The following is a 20,361-nucleotide window of genomic DNA, read 5'->3' as shown; positions in this document are numbered from 1 at the left end:
CTTTGCAGGAAGTGGAGTATCGGGTGGCTCCCTCCGTTTCTCCAGAGTTGATGTTGGTCCCTTGGTTGATTGGTCCAGTGAGATGATGTAAGGGTCGGGACCTTCCTCTTCTCCTTGTTTGTTCACTGTGACTCTGCCCTGGAAAAGCTGCTTAGATAGTGGCGCCCTGTAGGGGCGGACCTCTGGGTCTAGTCCTCGCCACGCCCATTTCCAGAACACCGTTTCCTCATACTCTGGTTTTGGGAGGGGCCCCTGAGGTGGAGACCGAGTTCTGGGACGTCGGGGTTGCTTGGGCTTGATGCACATCATTTCGATTTCATCTGCTAGGTGCTGCAGCTCGTAGATCTGTAGCTTGTAGTCTCTCCCGGCTGGTCGGGTCATGTTTACAGCCGAGTACACTGGCTGACAGTGCAGGTCCAGAAGTTCCACCTGCACCACCCTAACCCCATGGTGCCGCACCCGGGGGGTCATCAATACCTCCTGGTAGTACCCCTCCGGGCCGGGACAATTGATCCACTTCGGTGTTCTTTCTCTTGCTCTGGAATGCCCGTGCATCGAATCTTCAACTTGCGGTGGGTTCACTGTCACCATGGTCACTAGGTGTTGGTATTGATTCTCTAGAACATAGTAGCTCTCATCTTTTGTTCTTTTAAGGAGCCTCCTGTACATCTTCACACTGTTGTTCCAGATCACCTCTGATCCTAGGAAGATCTCCACATAGGCTCCGAAGCCATGGTCGGCGTAGTTCGGCCCCCACCTTAGTTTGATCCGCAGCCCGTTCACCTCGAGGTACACTGTATTCATTATCCATGGCATCCTCTTAGGACAACTCATGACCGGCTGGAGCCCATATAATTTCCTTTTTTCCGGCCGGAAACGTCCCAGTTGCTCTTCCGACCTCATCACCAACTTTTCAAGATGAAACTGGGGCCTGTAAGGCCTGTAAAACTCCGGGCCAGGGATCGGTGGGCCCAGGAGAGGGCCAACCTCCCTTTTACATATTTGACATGGGCGATCCCACTCCTCTTCCACTCCCTGCCACACCAGGTCCTTGAGCCACCACTTGCACCTACACTTGGTCCGGTCTATTGGGAGCAGTTGTGTCTCGTAATTGGTGCAATAGTAACCGCCCGATCCGGGTGTAGTGAGGCTGAAATCCCGTCGGGGGGCGCCCAACCATATCTTCTCATTGAGGAGCATCAAATATGGGGCTCCAGTCCACTCGTCCCAGGTCAAGATCGTGTTTTCATCCACTTTATAAGCCTGCAGGCCTCCTTTCTTTCCTAACTCCTCCAGCTCTTCTTCCACCCAACCGAGATGTCGCACCCCCTGCCACCTCCTGGGGCATCGTATCATTTTTTCCTCCCTTTTCTCCAGTTTCTCCATGTTCCGTCTCTTCTCCAATGCTTTCTGAAATTCCGCTTCTCGGATTTTCACCATCTCTTGGATCCTCTCCATTCCTGCAGACAGAGACAACAGTGGCCGTTCCTCCTACCACCCTAGACGATGGTTTCACCCTCCTTCGACTCCCCTCTTGCGAATCTGGAGAATCTCTGCACAACCCTTTCCTTAAGGGTAAGCTTTGGCTTCGGCTTAGTGGGTTGTATGGCTTCCTTTATGGGTTCTTTTAAGGCTTCTTTTATATCCACCCCCACAGAGTACATCCCCTTGTAGGGGACTATCACCATCTGTACTATTATTTCAATCTCCAGGGGGTCACTCTCATCTTGGCTCCCCCTCCAGGGCGTGGCCGTCCGCGTCGCTACTGTTCCCAGTAGTTGCACCACCCCATCTCGCCTCCAGTCTTCTGGGGCGACCACATAAATTGCTCTCTTGGCCTTTGCTTTAGCTCCTGTATCGCCAAACGCATCAATGCTGGTTGTGTAGTACCACAGATCGGATCTCCTCTGCCCTTCTTCATTTGGTATTTCAGGTAGGTCTTCCCATGGTCTGGAGGAGTCGTAGATTACCTCCTCGATCAGTTTGTCCCAAGTAATGAGCTCCCATGGTCCTTCCCAGCCCCCACTTTTTGCTCGCTCTCTCTCTTGTTCCGGCATACGGTCCCATGCCGTGATCTTCCCCAGCGCTCCTGGGTCGCGCCATACCCTAAATGTCGGTGGTACTTGTATGGCTGTCATCAGTGGGGTCGCCCTTAGGTTCCTAGTGAGGCAGTAGGGCCATGACGTGGTCAATGATTCTTTCAGGAGATCCCGTGGAGGTTTCTCCTTCTCGGGCCGCTTGTTGCGCTTCCCGGGGGTTTGCCTTTGCTGGGGACTATTGGGGGGGGCCTTGGGCCATGTCCCGCCACTGCTCTGGCTCTCCAATCCCGGTATTGCAGGGTAGGCCGGCGGGGCAGATGGTCCATGTGGATTGGCTTCTATTCTCCCCGTTTCTTCCTCCATCTGGTTTACCTCTCCTCCATCCTTGATGTCAAAGGACTCTAGCGGCTCCATGAACCGTCTCACTTGCCATCCTTTTGCCTCCGCTACCTCCATTACCATCCCAGTGTTGCATAGCAGGACACAGGAGCGGCATCTTTGTAAGCTCCCTCCGTCCCACTGGCAGACACATCCTGTGGGTCCCACCACTGACGGGCTATGGTCCCACTGCATTATCACTTTCAATCTCGGCAGAGTGCGTAGTCTACACCTCCCACATATGTACGCGTCTAGCACTTTCACAGGTTTGTGGACCATTCCCCTGAATTCCCCCAGGTGGTCCTGAATTCGAAATGGCTTTTCTCGGCCAGGTCCTTGCCAATGGACCTTCAGTGTGGTGGGCCTTATGCACACCGCACATTTATTCTCCACTCTACTCCATTGCAACACCTCCTCCTCCTCCGACAGGAATCCTTTTTTAGCATATTCCAACTTTCTCAGTGCTGTTCCTGCCCACAGTCCCGAGAGGTTCCTTCGCATGACAACCACCCCATAGACAGTGGCTAGTCTGACATAGGGCGGGAGGCTAGGTGCGTTACTAGCCATTTTTGGTTCCTGGTTTTCTTCTAGCTTGGAATTGCCTTGAGCTGCTCCACTCCTTGGATGCCCTTCTTCTTTAGTCGGACAGTGTTTGCGTCCAGGATCTCTGTGACAACGTCCACTGTCTCGTACTTTGCTTTTACTGCTGTGCCCATGGGGTGGTCTCGTGCTTTCACCCAGAATCTTTGTCCCACTTTCAACGGCCTCTTCTGAGTTGGCTGGCTGTTTTTATGCTCAGCCCCCCTCCCCACCTCCGGTGTCAGGAAGGGGCGTTGGTTTAGCTGCTCAGAGGGGGAGGGCCTGTCAGCGCGATGCCGGTCATTCAAGACCCTCCCTATCTCCAGTGTTTTGGTGCTCCATTCTTTGTCATTGGCATTTTTGGCAATCCAGTTCTTTACCAGTCCAATTGCTCTTTCTACTACCCCATTTGCTTGTGGGGTGTAGGGCGGGGAATAAGTCCTTATTACCCCGTTCTCTTGACACCATCTGTCCACTTGGGCGTTTCGAAAGTGGGACCCGTTGTCTGTTCTTAATTCCTTGGGCACTCCCTGTACGCTGCATGTTTGGTCCAGCATACTCACTACGCTGGTCCCATTAGCTTTGCGCACCGGTTTTACAGTCACGAAACCTGACATCGAGTCCACAAGTACCAATAGGTACTTCTCTCCTCTTTTCCCAGTTATGCCCAAGGGGCCTGCCACATCCATGCAGACAGATCCCCAGGGCACTGTGCTCTTAATGGTCAAGCCCTCTGCGCGTTGACCTCTTCGACCTGCGTTGTACTTTCCACATACTTCGCATTCTCTGAGAACTCGATGTACATGTTTATTAGCAATCCAGAGTTGCTGCTCCTCCAATTCCCTCCGTGTTGGCAAGGCACCTGCATGGCCCAGTGCTTTGTGCACCGCCAGCACCACCCCCTCCACGGCCTCTTTTGGGACTACTCGTCCTTTGGACGTTTTGTCCCACTTCTCGATCCCGACGAAGATCAGTCTTCTCTCTTGGACGTAGCGGTCAACTTCGTCATTCCCCTGCCAGTGTGCCCCCTCCTTGGCGTGCGCTTTCTGGTGCACAACGTCCAAGTGCATGTTGGCTCTGAGTTCTGCTATTTTCCTCCATAGCCCATCGTGTGCCACTGCTTTACGTTTGGCCCCTTCATATCCATTGTCTTCCCAAATGGATAGATCTTGATTCATAGCCTGGCAGCAGTAGTAGCTGTCTGTGACTATCCTTGCTCTTTTGATTTTTCGTTTTTCCAGCTCCAGCAGCCCCTCCAGCAGCGCGCTCACCTCTCCCGCCTGTGCGCTGCCGTGGGTCATTCCTTTGCCTCTGCTCAGTTGCCGTTGTCCCTGGCCTTCATTTGTTTTCAGGATAAAGCCCCAGATGGCCATTTCATCTGGTCCTTTCCTTGATCCGTCCGTGTACAGAACATAATCATATGGCATCTCCCCCTCCTTATGTTCTGTTTTTGGTAATGTCTTTTGGGTGGGCAGGGCCGGGCCCAGGTCCTGCAAATCCGCGTCCAGAAGTATGTTCTCCCAATGTCCCCAACGGGTGTTTGTGGCTTTTGTGCCCGCAATCGTACCCTTTGTCAGGAACCGGTGCACCTGGCTCTCGGTGATGACCTTGATCTTCTGGCCCTGCGCTAGGTCTTTTATCGCGAGCCAGTATCTGGCTAGGACCGCCAGCTCTTTTTCTGCCAGGGGGTATTTCCTTTCCACCGTGGTTAGAGTGTAACTCCAGAAGGCCACTATCCCCGCGCCTTCGTTGCTCACTTTTACCATGGAGTTGGCGTCTTCGCACTGGATGTCAATCACGAGCCGCGCAGTGAGGCTTCTGGGTTCCAGCCTCGCGGCTTTTGCCGTCAGGCCTTTGAGTCTGTCCAGAAGGTCCTGGTCCGTGGCGGTCCACATCCAGTCCTTCTTGGAATATATGTTGGCGTTTGGTCCAATCTTTTTCATCCGGGCATACAGTGGTCTGGCGTACCGTTGATAGTATGGCACATGGTCCCTTACATAGTTCAGGACCCCCATGACTTTCTGCAGCTCGTTCAGGGTCTCGGGCGGCCTTAGGGCGCTTATCTTCTCAGCGTAGTTGACGGATACGCCTAGGTCGGTGCTCACTTCGAATCCCAGGTAGTTCACTTGATACCGTCCGAACTGGCACTTCTTTAGGTTGAGCTTCAGGCCTGCCGCCGTGAGCCTGCCTGTTACTGTCTGTAGCGTTTTCAGGTGTTCCGCTTCGGTATCGTCGGCTATGTACACGTCGTCAATGTATATGGTGGCGGGTATGCCATCCAACACCTGCATGACCTTTGACTGGAAGACGTTGGGGGAATTGAGGTACCCCTGGGGGAGTCGAGTCCACACGTAGGACCCCCCCTTGTGCGTGAACGCCGTCCTTCCCTGGGACTGTCCCGCCAACCTCAGGGAGAAGAATCCATTTGCCAGGTCAATGCAGGATTTATATTTCTTGACTGTTAGCGTTTTCAGTGACGCCTGTGGATTTATGAGACTTGCCCTGTTAGCGGTGGTGCGTCGGTTCAGGGCCCTGAAGTTGATCACCGGCCTCCAGCCCCCTCCTGACGCCTCAGATTTTTTCACCGCTTGTATTGGGCTGTTTGTAATGGGATTTGGTTCCTTTCTGACAATGCCTTGCACCAGTAATTCCTTTACAATTATGTCCATCTCTCTCACGGCTCCAGGGTTCAAGGGGTACTGGCGAACAGAGGGATGTACTGCTCCTATGATGACATGTTCATCTCCGGCCCCCAGGTCTCCACAATCGTTCTTGAACCTTGCCACGTTGGCTGTGGCTAATATGCGTCTTAGCTCTTCCTTCCCGGCCGGGGAGAAATCACTCTCTTCCAGTTTCTGATCCGTCACCAACGGTACGTCCACTGGCTTATACCAGTCGGTGTAGTCTGGTCCACTCCCGAGCTGGGGGGACCGAATCAGTCTAGAATGCAGTGTCTGTAACCGTCTTTTCACCATTCTCCTCTCGTTGCGGGGTAGGTAAAGTTCTTGTAAGTCGCGTAGTGTGATCAAGTCTTGTGGACCAGTGATCCACACTATTCCTTTCCATATTCCATACGGCACCTCTTCAATGGTACCGGTGGCTAGCTGGACTTTCAGATGTCCGGTTGTTTTAAGGCGTTTGCGGGTCATAGACACCTCGGCTCCTGTGTCCACCAGGTAGGGGTCCCCATCCACAAGAGTGTAGATTTCGTCTCCCTCCCGGTAGGCATTTTCCAATACGACCCGCGCCTTGATCGTCATTACTTTTTGACGCCCCTGGCCAGCGCATCCTGGTGCGCAAGCCTGCGGGCGTCTTTTTCATCATTTGACAATAGGGCGTATTGGGCTGCTGACAGATACCCTGGACCTCTTGACTGGCCCTGTGGTCTGCCCCCTTTATTGTATGTTTGTCCCTCATATTTTTGTCCTTCGGGCTGGCCGGGGGTCTGCTCCGGCCCACCGGCACCTCTGGTCTCCTCCGGTGCAGGGTCCTTGTTCCCTGCTGGTGAGGCTTTCGGCCACTGTCCCCCAGCCTTTCCCACTTGCTTCATGGGAGATTGGGGCGCTTTGTCTTTATCTTCTTCTCTGGCTTGCCTCTTTTTCTTAGCATGTTTCGTGGCCAGGTCGAATTTAGTCACTTCCAGATCTATGTCCTTGGTCCGTGAGTGGGTGGGCAGGGTGGCAAATGTAATCTCGGCCTTTGTTCCTGCTGTAATGAGCCTCATAACCTTGACGAACCTATTTGCTCCCACTTCTCTCTGAACTCCAGCCCAGATGGCCGTCAGTGTCGCCCCTCTCAGGAACCGGGTGTGGCAGTTCTCTATAAACTCTTCCTCATCCTCCCCATCTTCGAGCACTATCCGCTTGTAGTGCTCCTCGGCCAGCTCCCCCTCGAGCCCCATGTCTCCTGTGACAAAGCCCAGCCAATATCTTTTGGCGTCATCACAGACTCCCATGGCCCCTATCTGCCTCCACTGCAGTCTCACATATTCATCGAGGGCTTCCCCGTTCTCCCTTCTTTTCACCAGGTCTCTGATCATTTTAAAGTCCCGGTGCGCGGCTGCGGAGTATACTACCGGAGCCGTTGTTGCCGGAGCTGTTGGGGGCGGCGGGGCCGGGTCGCGGTTCCGTTGGGTCATGTCTGACCGGGTTCTTAGCGTTCGTCCCTGGTCCGGTTCTGCCTGAGAGATGGGGGCCGGAGAGGCTCTGGGCGTGGGGGGTTCGTCATCCTCTGTTGACATTCCGTCTTGCATTCGTCTGTCCGCCGCCATCTTTCGGGCTTGTCTGATCGCCGACTTCTTAAGTCTCCTCAACATGACGTCGTGGAGTATTGCCAGATGGGCCACTCGGCATGGAGCGGTGAGCTTTTGGGTCGCAGCCAGAGTTAAGGAGGTGGGCATCATTAACATATTAGCCCATTCCCTCACCGGGGCGCTGACCTCCAGGGTCAGGATCTCCTCCTTAGCGTCCATCCATTCGGGCGGGATGTCATAGTCTCTCTGGAGGATTTCCGGGGCATAAGTCCTCCGGCCATCTCTTGTTTCCACAAATCCCCAGTTCTCATCTCTTGCGATGTTACTCATCACCCTTTCTATATCAGGCAGGGCCACCATTTTCTTATCCCCCCGGCGGGTAGCCATCCTCAGGGGTCGGGGCTGACCCCCCCACCAGGCTCTCTCTTCAGCCATTGACAATGGCACTGACCCCTGGCTCGCCTGGTCGTCCAGGGCCTGTTCCCCTTGCCCTGCATCCGGGTCTTGTTCATCATCGGTTGTGTGGTTATTTTCCTCAGCCATTTCTATCCGGTTCACTCGTTCGGTTAGGTCTGCCAGTCCTTCTAGCACCCACCTTGGTCCCTGTCTCTGGACGGGAGGGGCCCTTTTTTCCCACTTCGGCTCTCGGGCCTTCCGCCACTCCTGCCCTTGGTAGGCATCTTCTCTGCGGTCCTGCCTTTGGTAGGTTCTGCGGGACGGGGTGCTTGTGCGATGGCTGGGCGCGGCTTGCGCCAGTTTTGCGTAACTCTCCGTCTCCCCCTTTTGCTTGAGGAAGACCTTTTGCTGTGGGGTTGTTGGGCTTCCCGACACGGGGGGTCTGGCTCCGGGAACGGCCAGTGGGGGATCCGGTGGTTCCGCTCGGGGGGGGCGGGGGCTCGCCGCAGCTCGGATTGGGGGAATTGCTTTCCCCTCCTTGGCACGTTGTCTGGAGTCATAATCCCCCGTCCGGGGCGCTCTAGCCCGAGCGTCATCCATCTTCTTAGAAAGTTGGAGCACATACTCTGTTATGGATGTTTGCCAGGCGGCCTTTCCTCGCCGGTGTGCGGTTATGGCCAGCCAGACGATTTTCTCCCCCAGGTGCCAACCTCCCGATTGCATTCCTTCCGCCGAGATCATTACCCTTTCAGCCTGTATCTCCTCCGCCTTCTCCAGCCCAGCCTGCACACACTCCTGCATGTAACCCATGTAGGCCTCCTCATACTTCTGGTTTCCGCCATCTTGGTACTCGGGTGCTTTCACATGCACTATCGCCCAATGTTGGGTGTTTCCTCCGCTGACCATCAGCACCCACCCGTGGTTCTCTGTTATTTCATGATCCATTTCTTTCCGGTAGTCTAAACCCCCCACTATTCTCAGATGTTTCCCCGCTTCTTTATACAGGAATTTCCCCTTCTCCTTTATGAACGTGATCAGGACATCGGTGTCGAAGTCCGTGGTATCCCCGATGTGTTCGCACAACCGGATTCCAGGTCCTATCTCCAACGTACGGACGTGTTTCGGGAGGGGTTTAAGTGGGGGGCGAATCTTTTCCACTTCAAGCAGTGATTGGCCTCGGCGGGGGAGTGGGTGCTCCTCGTCCTCTGGCAGGTCATATACATTTTCCTCCACTTTCACAAGGGTCGCTTTGCTAGCTGACCCTGGGGATGTCTTGATCTTGTCGAACGATTTTTTCCATTCATAGTCCACGCGTTGGGCCCCAGATGATGGGCCTGGTCTCTCTTCGCTCTGCGTCCTCCTCTCTTCATTTTTGGTCGGAGTTTTTAATAGCAAGGAGCGGCTTGTTCTCGGGACGGGGGTTTCCCCTCCTTTTCCCGTGATAGCCTTCCGCCTGTTTTTTAGTTCACTCGCCAGCAGTTCCGTTAGTTCTTGTGCTATCTTTGGGGTACCTACCCGGGTCGGTAGTGATCTTAGCTCCGGACCTGAAAGATAGGAGCCCGCCAGAGTCGGCCGCTGCTGATCCAATTGGACTCCTTCCAACGCCGCCTGCCCCTCTTGTTCTTCTTGTTCTTCTTGTTCTTCTTCCTCATCCTCGGCTGATGATTCTCCTTCGGTGCCGCTCAACGCGCCACGGACCTCAGAGGTCTGGCTTGCGGCTCGGTCCGTTGGCACAACTAGCCGACGGTGTTCCACTGCGGCCTGGGTCATCGCATCCAGGATTGACGAATGTTTGCTAGTGACGGCGGCCGCCCGGGTGCTCTGCCCGACCAATACGTGCTGTATGCCGGTTCGCACTGCCAACATCTTAATGATCGGGTCATAGCCAACATCTGGGCTGATTAAGGTGTTGATCCTCCCGCCTCTCCACTCGTTCAGGCGCTGGGTCCACCACGACATCCATTCCTGTATATATCCTTTTGTTGATGTGGTCACGGGGCTGTGTACCACCACCAACTGTTCCATTGGTCCAGTAGTCTCCCCGAAGTGCTTGGGTGCGATAAACACTCCATCTTTACGAACTCTCTCGGTGACTTGTTCCTCCCACGCACCTTGTTCAACCCAGGTTTCTGGGGAGGGGAGAAGGGACCGCAGATGTTGCTTGGTGCTTTCGTCCCAATCGTCTACTCGTCTCGTCAGGGGTATGAGGCGTGTCAGCCCACCGCGGCCGAGGGCCAGGTGAGAGTCCATTGGTCCCTCTTCTCCTTGCACTGCTCTGGGGCTAGCCGCCGGGGTTCGCCTCCCCGTCACGGCTAGGTTTGGTGAGGGTTCATCCTCTTCCATACTGTCTTCGTCGTGGCGAGTCGCCTGTCCCTCAGTCCCGCTCATAGCGCTTCTGAATCACGGATGAGTTCCAGGCTAGGTTGGCTATTCAGTGTAGTCCTCGGGGCCCTCCCCGCTGGGGCTCCCCGTAGGCTACTTCTCCTTTTTCCCGCTTACTGCGATGCAAGATGCAGTTTTGCGGAACCGGCCGCTCTGATTCACTCTCAGGGCGCCGGCCGTTGGCACTCGGACAGGTCACTCCCGTTCCGCGCGCCTTTCTGTGGGTTGCTTCCCCGCAGTTCAGCGGCTCCTTTCCGCTGGGATTCTTCTCAGTGTGTGGCTCCGCGTGTCCGCTAGAGCCCCACGTTGGGCGCCATGTCTTGATTCTCTGCCAATATCCTCAGTATAGATGCGAACTATCTTAATACTGGTAGAAACAGCTCTCCATTCAACGGGTCCGAAAGTAACAGCTTGATGTGTATAACTCCATCTAGCTTCTGCACTTTAATTAAGCTGTTATGTGGGAGCAACTCGTCTAGCTCTAACTGCCGGAGTGGTGTTCCAGACTCCTTACCCCTCTACCACTGACTGGCGACCTCGGCTGAATAGCCTGGAGCCGGGTATAACCAGTACAGTCGAGTCTGTTATTATGGCAGCTTGCTCCACTTGAATCTTGCACTTGTTACCGACTAGATAATGTTTAACGACTAAGTAAAGTCGTAGGGGCACTGCTATTTTGTTAGCCAGGATAACCTTTAAGAACCTTAGTGTGTTGTACGCACCTCTAACCTTATTATTACTATCATGGAAAATACACCATTCAATGTCCACTTCGTTACTTTAAATCCAATTGATTTATTTTATTATAAAGCTTTTGCAGGGTACAGCATTAGCAATGATTAAACATCTGATTTCATTTGGTAATATAGAAACATGCAATATCACTTCTAATAAACTAATAATTGCTGCCAATGGTGGTATACTCATCAAGTTACTTTGGGGGTGGAATGAGAATGAGATCAGCTTCCCCGGCTGGGGGCCGGCTCCGTCGAGCAGCGAGAGTCCTTGGGAGAGCTCCTTGCTCAGGATCCGTGAAGCGGCCGCTTCGTTGGATTCCCGACTTCCACGCTGACTCGAGGACGAGCGGGGAGTGACGCACAAAGTTCAATTGTATTCCAAAGTCTCTTTAGGGGAAATGGCCAATCCGCGATTCATGCTTTGTTCTTGTAATCCTCTTTGAAATAGTCCTCTGTGTGTGCTCCGTTGGAAAGTGCTCGTAATCCTTAGTCCATTTGTTAAGTCCAAAGGGAAGTCTCCTGTCCGGGAGAGCTTCGTAGCAGCAGCGAACTGGCCCAGATGAGCCGAAGTCTCTTGGTTATATACTCTGCCCTGGCCCAGGAAAGGCGACTCATTCGCCCATATTCGGCCATCCCCTCCTACGCGTTTCCTGTGCGACTCCCATAACTCCTTATGGGGTTTTTCCTTCTTACGTGTTTCCTGTGCGACTCAGCGCCCATACATGGTACTCTCTGCTTTGTTCTGAACCATATCTCCTGCCGGGTTGATTATAGGCAGCCCAGAATGGCTTCCAGGGAAGCACCACATTCCATTCCATCTCCCAACTCCTCAGGCTGTTTTCTAATTATAGCTTTCATATCATAGCTTTTATATCAACCCAGGCCAGGAATGGCCCATGCAGTCTGTCCACACATGGAACCCATTACACGGCCTCAATACTTAACTCTGTGCTTTGAGAGTCTACTTTCAGCACAAGTACATTCAGTTATATTTGTTTCAGAATATATTGGTTACTTGTGTTAATATCTGTTACATTTCATATTCATTACATGTGTTAATATTCATTACATGTGTTAATACATTTAATGTCCTTTAATCACTCGCTCCCCTTGGCTTCTAACATTAATCATTTCATTTGGTTACCGGCCCGGCCATCTCCTGTGGTATTGTTCATTTCTTTTTACTCCCATGGATGGCTTTAGACGCTCGACCTTTGGAGCTATGTGGCTTGCCAGAGACCCGGTGGTCATTCCCGCGAGCCGATCTCGCAACCTTAGGTCGCTTTCCTTCCATCGGAGGCGACCTTCTTGACAGGAGCTGTCAGAAAGTGTCACTTGTCTCCAGGGGCGGACTGGGATCATAATTCAGGCCGGGCATTAGATACCAAGCAGGCCAGGCTGATACGGGCCGACGCGTGTGCCGGCGTCCGAAGGGCGGCGGCGAAAAATTTGGGGCGTTTGAAGCTCAATTTGGGCCGTTTGAAGCCCAATTTGGGCCGTTTGAAGCCAGATTTGGGTCGTTTAAAGCCAGATTTGGGCTGTTTGAAGCCCGATTTGGGCCGTTTGAAGCCCAATTTGGGCCGTTTGAAGCCCAATTTGGGCCAAGTCCAATTTTACAATGAGATGCACCCACTTTAAACCTGAATAAAGTAATAAAACCACTAGTAAACCAATAGGCGGCGCCTGGCCTGCTGTTCAGTGAGTGGCCTGGCCTGGCCTGCAAAAAAAAAAAAAAAAAAAAAAAAAATTTTTTTTTTTTTTTTGGCAGGCCAGGCCACCGGGCATTTGCCCGACGTGCCCGATTATGCAGTCCGCCACTGCTTGTCTCGCCCAACTATCCACACATCTCCTGTGCTGACATATCCTCAGTCTCGCTCCCCTCACGTCTGTGGACGAGATAGAAACAGACCACGGGGACTTTATTGCTGTCATTACTACAGCCATGTATAACGCAGGTCACCATCCGAACACAACAGGAACGATACAGGTAACGATAACAGCGGCTAGCTTCCTATAAACGCTGCTCTTACATAGGCTGTCACTTGAGAGCTGCAGCGTTATGTCAAGGACATGGCGGCGGTGGGCGTGCCCGTACGCGAGTTACGTCAATCGAATAAGGTCTATACATGCAGTCAAAAGTACAAGAAACCAAAGAAAGCTGTACAATATGGATTGTATCTATTGTACTGCATCTGTAGTACTGTATCTATTTTCTCTCATCAAATCAAATTAATTTGACACTTCACTCGTCTGGATCTGGCAGCTTTGGCACTTGAGAAAACCATTTTCTACAAATTCTCTGATCTTTATTGAGCAGTATATGGAATTAATGAAAATGTTTAAAAGTTAAATGATGAATTATTAATAAGAATTTAATAATTCATTCATGTTATAAAGCGCTTTTCAATGACCCAAAGATGCTGACACAGTATGAGTACATAGAAAACAAGATAACAACAGGCAACAGATACAGGTAACAATTAACACATCGATCAGGGATCTATGGAAACAGAGGGGAAGGGGGGAGAGTGTGGCAAGGTCAAGGACAGGGGGCACACAGAAGAGAGGGAGGTGGGGAAAAATGGGAGGTGGCGAGGTAGGAAGAGGTGGTTAAGGGTAGGCGAGGTTGTAGGCTTGGGAGAACAGGTAGGTTTTGAGTCGGGATTTAAAAGTGGGGAGTGAAGGTGAGTCTCTGATAGGCTGGGGGAGGAAATTCCAGAGTCGGGGTGCAGCTCTCGAGAATGCTCGATCTCCAAAGCTTTTCAGTTTGGATGGTGGAACAGTGGATGAGGATTGGAGGGTACCATTAGGGCGATGGGGGAGAAGGAGGTCAGTCAGATAAGCGGGGCTATGGAGGGCTTTGAAGGTGAGGAGGAGTAGTTTGAAGTTCATGCGTTCTTTCATGGGGAGCCAGTGGAGGGAATGGAGGACAGGAGTGATGTGATCACGGGACTGGGTGTTTGTGAGCAGGCGGGCGGCTGAGTTCTGAACCATTTGGAGTCTATGGAGGGAGCGGGAGTTGATGCCGGTGAGACGGGAGTTGCAATAGTCCAGATAGTATATCTTGTCACTGTTGAGTTTGAGGAAGTTGTTGGTCAGCCAGGTTTTTATTGCGGAAATGCAGGTTTCGATGTGGGTGAGGGCCGGGTTCTGAGCGGATTTTGTGCTGATGTAGATCTGGGTGTCGTCGGCGTAGCAGTGGAAGTCCAGGTTGAATTTGCGGATGATGTGACCGAGGGGGAGTATGAACAGATGAAGATGAACTATGATCTTTCACTGCTAAATTGTGAATCTTCATCCATATGAATTAATGACATGTTTTGTTCTATTGTGTCCTAGGCTGAGACCGCTCAGGCAGACTTGAAGCCAAAGCAGCAGGCCAAACACCAGGCCACTGTGTATCCCTACCGCTCCCACAGCGCACGCCACCCAAACTACCTGTACATCTCCACAGGCACAAACATGGTGTCTGTAGGAGACACGATGGCCCTGAAGCTGACCATCAACACTGCAGACCTGACCCACAGACAATTCATCACACACCTCACCTACCTGGTGAGACCAGCACTGTAGCAAAATATGTCCTCCATCCATCCATCCATGAATCAATCAATCAATCAATCAATCAATCAGTCTCAGTAAACTTTCCAATAAACAACAGAGCATTAAACAAATCAAGAAGAGACAATGAACGATGAACAATGAATAATACAAACTCAAAGTTAATACAGGAAAGAAAAAACATTTGAAAAAAGTGAATGTAGCGTAGGGTAAGAGAAAGCACAGAAGCTAGGGCAGGCAGACAGACAGACAGACAGACAGACTGACTGACAGACAGACAGACTGACTGACAGGCAGGCAGACAGACAGACAGGCAGGCAGACATACAGGCAGGCAGACAGGCAGACAGACAGACAGACAGACAGACAGACAGACAGGCAGACATACAGGCAGGCAGACAGACAGACAGACAGACAGACAGACCGACAGGCAGGCAGACAGACAGACAGACAGACAGACAGACAGACAGACAGACAGACAGACCGACAGACAGACAGACAGACAGACCAACAGGCAGGCAGGCATTCAGACAGACAGATAGACACACAGGCAGGCAGACATACATGCAGGCAGACAGAGAGACAGACAGACAGACAGACAGGCAGGCAGACAGGCAGGCAGACAGACAGACAGACAGACAGGCTGACATGCAGACAGACAGGCAGACAGGCAGGCAGGCAGACAGACAGACAGGCAGACAGACAGACAGGCAGGCAGACAGACAGACAGACAGACAGACAGGCAGGCAGGCAGGCAGAGAGACAGACAGACAGACAGACAGACAGACAGGCAGACAGACAGGCAGGCAGGCAGGCAGGCAGACAGAGAGACATACAGACAGACAGACAGACAGACAGACAGACAGACAGACAGACAGACAGACAGACAGACAGGCAGGCAGAAAGCTATAAGTGAAAGGACCGTGTCGACGAGCTCAAAAGTCATATGATTGTGAATAGAGTTTTGAGTCGAGATTTGAACATTTCAACTGAAGTGGCTTCTGACTGTGAGTGGTAGTTGGTTCCAGATAGGGATCATGTGGTTCTAAAATCTTTACTTTTACCACCAAATGTCACACCATGATTGCTCGTTTGCTTGAATCCAAACTGAAAATATCAAAATGTGAAAATGATTAAATATTCTTCTTGGCTTCTTCCCCAAACATCAACTTTCTCAGGTGCTCAACAAAGGAAAAATCATCGTTGCTAAGCGACTGGATGTGACCGGTCAGACGATCACCGCCGTTGGGCTGGCGGTTACCACGGAGATGATGCCCTCGTTCCGTTTCGTGGCGTTCTACACAATTCGCTGGGCAGGGCGGTCAGAGGTGGTGGCTGACTCCATCTGGGTAGATGTGGCAGATTCCTGTCTAGGAGGGGTGAGTCCACTAACCTTCCGAGGCATCTGGATTCATGACATCATGATCACGCCAGAAATCCATCTTGCCGACCAATCAGCATCCGAGGACGTAGAAGGCATTCCTAAGTAGGGGTGTCACGATACACTCAGTTCACGATACGATACGTATCACGATACTGGGTTCACGATAACGATACGATACGATACGATTTTAACAATATTTTTTTAAACTTGAATGATGACAATATATGACTGGAAAAGTAGTATTTTATTTGAAATGCACAAATACAAAACATGCTGTTGTGGGAAATTGTTATTACAATAACAACTAGAAAAAACATGAGATTGGAGATAAGGCTTATCTTGAAATAGAATGAGTTACACCGTCACTTAGATTTACTTTGAACTAAAAGGTTTCTCAGCAGTATAAATTCTCATTATGCATCTTCAGTTTTTCTTCAAACTCAAACAACAAGACTTGCATCTTCAGTTTTTCCTGTCAAGTAAACAGTTTTGCCAGAAACTCAATTGAATGGTTTCTCTCCTGTATAACTTCTCATGTGTCTCTTCAGAGACTTGTTCAACTGAACTACTTTCCACACATTGAACTTCAACAAACAAAGACGTTTCTTAGTCTATTTTTTGAAGATTTTTTTTTTTTTTTTTTTTTTTTTTTTTTTTTTTTTTTTTTTGCGATATGATATTTCATCTCAACGATACATATCGTGACGTTTTACTATCGCGAAATTTCGTGGGACGATATATTGTGACACCCCTATTCCTAAGTGGTTGAAGTTAGGCCGTGATAGACAGATTGTTTTTGTTTTGTTTTTTAATTCCCCCCCAACCCCCCCGGATTTTTTATCCCATTTCGTACCCCCATTAGTGCTCTTTTTTTTTTTTTTTATCCTGGTTGCTGCTCCACCCTCTGTCGATCGGGAGAGAGCCAAAACTGGCTCCATGCTTCCTCTGAGACATGTGCAGTAGCCAGCCGCTTCTTTTCACCTCACAGGGGGAAGCTTCACCGGTAGGACATAGCACGTGGGAGGATCACGCTATTCCAACGAGTTCCCCTTCCTCCGAACAGGCCAGAGAATGACCAGAGGAGGCACCACATCAGCGACCAGGATATTGATATTGCATGTTTTGGTGTGGGGTTCCTATATGAAGGAAACCCCCCAGGGGGCACGGGGAGAACATGCAAACTCCACACAGAAAAGCCCTTTTGACGACCCCACCCGGGCGGTGGGCACTCGAGGACATGCGGATGGGCACGCACTCCTTCAGCGCTCACAGGTGGGATATTGAACCCAGCTTCTAGCTGTGAGGCGACAGCTGAGCCACTGTGCCCCTCGTGATAGACAGATTGTGCATCCAATCACCTCCCAAGTATTTTTGAAAGTGCCCGCCCTTTTCCAAATAGTTTCCAAAAACAAGATCTGTGTAACAAATCATCTGGCGCATCAGGTTGTGAGTTCACAACCTGCCCAGCATGGGTGTGTGTGTGTGTGTGTGTGTGTGTGTGTGTGTGTGTGTGTGTGTGTGTGTGTGTGTGTGTGTGTGTGTGTGTGTGTGTGTGTGTGTGTGTGTGTGTGTGTGTGTGTGTGTGTGTGGTCACAAATCAGTATTTGTTTTCGTTTTAGTTGTTTTAATCATTGTTTCACTACGTTTTTATTAATTACCTCCCCCCTCTGCCTTCCTAGCTGAGTGTGGGGCCGGCGGATGGCAGGCATCGAGACTACAGTCCTGGAAAGCCCATCAGTTTCAGGGTCAGAGGTGACCCGGGGGCAAAGGTCAACCTGGTGGCTGTGGATAATGCTGTGTATCTGCTTAGCAAGCAGAGACTCACACAGAGCAAGGTGTGTGTGTGTGTGTGTGTGTGTGTGTGTGTGTGTGTGTGTGTGTGTGTGTGTGTGTGTGTGTGTGTGTGTGTGTGTGTGTGTGTGTGTGTGTGTGTGTGTGGGGGGAGTGCATTTCTGTATGTTTGTGTATTAACCCTAGTCCGTGTAAAACAAACAAAGGTTACTAGTTACCTCATCAAAACTGTAATCAATTTTAATAATATACAATCAGATGACTTTCAGATTACTTATTTACTTATTTACTTATTTGAGGTACAAAGAAAAAAAAGTGAAATATGACAGTATAGGAAATTTATATTATTTAAAGATGGAGAAAACCTGCTACTATTCAAATGGCGTAACGCATCTCTCCGTTCACTTTCAAAGTACTTCCAAAAGTAATCCCCTAGTGTACGGTAATCAGAATACTTTTTTTAGGCAACATACATAATGGAGTACTTCTTTTGTGCAAGTCACCCCAAAAACTATTCACAAATAGTATAGAGTTTGAGCTATACAAATAACCATTGTTAGTGTAGGCTACTAGTTTGTACCAAAACTCAGAATAGCACAAACCTCTCCAACTGCCCTTTGACCTCAGCTGGACTTTGTGCTCAGATCTGGAACGTGGTGGAGAAGGGAGATATCGGCTGCACCCGAGGGGGGGGCCAAAACAACATGGGGGTGTTCACAGATGCAGGACTGCTCTTCACCTCCAACTCTGGGGTCGAGACCCAAACCAGACAAGGTACTGACAGCAGGCAGCGACTGCTGCCCCCCTCAGGCCATATAAGGTTCAGGCTACTACAGACTGAAACAGCTCTGTGTTGGATTGAAGAGTTACTTTTTGTCACAATAAATGTTGAGATCAAAACTTGGTTCTTCAATCAATTCCATCTTGGGGGCGGAGCCAAAATGTGGCTGGAGATGATCAAAGATCATCTTTGCTCTCTGAGAGTCCCTCCTCCCAGCTAGCAGCTGGGAGGCCATGTTTACACTGCAGGTGTATTTGCTGAAAGTGAAGCAATGCTTAACTCATTGGCTGCCAGCCATTTCTGGAAAACGGACGCTCCCAGTGCCAGCCCTTTCAGAGCGTTTTCAGTGATTTCTCAAGACCCACAGAATATTGTGTGATATTACTATGTAAACACCGAACACGCCCAAAGAACGATGAGACTCTCTTGTATCATCAGCAAAAAAAAGTTTATTTATATCATTTTCCGTTCTTTAGTTATCAGCAGTAGAAGATAGGTTGGTTTCACCAAAAACAGATGTTTCAAACTAGAACCTGAGATAATGAGCCTTTTGTGAAATGAAGCATTTCAAGCACATCACTGACTCTGAAGCTAATATTTTCTGATGTAGTGACACCTCAAAAATAATTTCCTTCAATAAAACAGCAAAAACAAAGGAATTTTGATGGCAAAATAATATTTTTTAGCTGCAACCAGCAGCGCTGCCCCCTGCGTGCGCAGACCCTACACCTTCTTGCTGGTCTTGATTTACTGCTGGTGGGCATCAGGTATTCCAGCTTGTGTTTGCCAATCTGTCCATCGAGCCTGCTGTCTGGGTCGGTGTTGTATGGTGCCCTGCGTGCCCCACCCCCCTCAACTGCAAACTCCTCCGTGGGAGTGTCTCTGGTGGCTCTCTGCTGCTCTGAATTTTCTGCTGCACGTTTCAAAGTGCGCTGCACCCAGCGTATATTTTCACAGCGCTCCGCCGTTTTTGTGCGCCGGCTCCCAGCGCTTCCAGCTGAGAATAATTTATCTTTTCAGAAAGACGCTGGTGTCAGGTACTCCTTTTCTGGCAACTAATCATATGGAGAAACTATCGCAACAGACTCAGAAAGGCTCAATTGTGGGAGCAGATTGGCTGCTGTTCACAGGCACAGCTAACGTTAGCTCCAGCATGCATCGGTTTCCGTTTCCCCACGGCTTCTTCTCTGTTTTTTCCTCACCTTTCTCTAATCCGGAGAGCACTGTCACCACCTAATGGGTCCGTAAAATAGCTTATACACCTTCAAAATCCCCCATATTTTTACAGGAGATGCATCAGGCTTTGATCCACGTCCCACCGTCAAAAAACGCAATTGACGTCTGTTAGGGTTTGAAGAAAGTGTTTTCATATTTGCATAAACATGTTTTATTTATCTGTTGGACTGTTATTCTGCCACTCTGCTGACTGAACGGTTTAATGCACTGTGACCTATATATTTTGCAGCTTGTGCAAGAATGGAACTGTCATGTGTGTATCTCTGTCAAAATAAGATGACCTATGCAAAACAGATGTTCAATTTGCTTGCTGTGCTATAGAATGAGGAAGTCTTCATCTGCAGTTGCAAAATAACAGTTCGCGCAGTCAGCGTTCAGTCCAACCGTTGTTGATGTGTGTTGAAATTTTGCATACGTGTACTATCTGATAAACAGGAACTGGGAGGACCATTTTTTCATGTTGCTTCATGTGTAAACCAAGAGTTATAGTAAATAAAAGACTGAGCATGGAGGTGGATGGTAGAAGTGTCTTGGAGTCGGGCAGAGGTGCCGCTCGACACTGTCTCCTTGCTATGCAAGTAAAACTGAGAACTCGAGTCTGTCTATCTGTGGTCTGAGTGGGTTTACGATCTTGGTAAAAGAGCCTGGGGAAGCTTGTCTTACAACCAAGCGCTTCATCTGGTAAAAATATCCCCAACAACGTCTTTAGACGTCAATGGCACTCAATGAGTTAAAGGAGAATTTAATTTTTTTTTAACCTGCAGCCCTCTCCTCACATTAATTATGATCTGACGACTCACACAGTGCTCTCCGCAGCGTTTTTGTGGTCCTAGGCCTTGTTTTGAG

General features: G+C 50.4%; 1 protein-coding gene across 1 annotated transcript in view; it reads left to right on the top strand.

Moving 5' to 3' along the window:
* Positions 1-20,361, top strand: part of LOC310775843 (venom factor-like) — a gene marked incomplete at both ends in the record, with an annotated part of 115,330 nt that overhangs the window by 42,884 nt on the left and 52,085 nt on the right. The window contains 11 exons of the mRNA XM_083635970.1: positions 1,467-1,575; positions 3,855-4,066; positions 4,238-4,288; positions 6,173-6,288; positions 6,765-7,062; positions 8,683-8,752; positions 9,770-9,882; positions 14,103-14,318; positions 15,502-15,702; positions 17,387-17,542; positions 18,143-18,272. Of these exons, the coding sequence (XP_083492096.1) occupies positions 1,467-1,575; positions 3,855-4,066; positions 4,238-4,288; positions 6,173-6,288; positions 6,765-7,062; positions 8,683-8,752; positions 9,770-9,882; positions 14,103-14,318; positions 15,502-15,702; positions 17,387-17,542; positions 18,143-18,272 (1,672 nt within the window). The remainder of the gene's footprint in view (positions 1-1,466; positions 1,576-3,854; positions 4,067-4,237; positions 4,289-6,172; positions 6,289-6,764; positions 7,063-8,682; positions 8,753-9,769; positions 9,883-14,102; positions 14,319-15,501; positions 15,703-17,386; positions 17,543-18,142; positions 18,273-20,361) is intronic.

The sequence above is a fragment of the Poromitra crassiceps genome (genome assembly GCF_964638095.1).
Source record: "Poromitra crassiceps genome assembly, chromosome: 4".
Lineage (NCBI taxonomy): Eukaryota > Metazoa > Chordata > Actinopteri > Beryciformes > Melamphaidae > Poromitra > Poromitra crassiceps.
The sequence above is the reverse complement of the archived record's forward strand: the minus strand, read 5'-3'. Positions and strand labels throughout refer to the sequence as shown.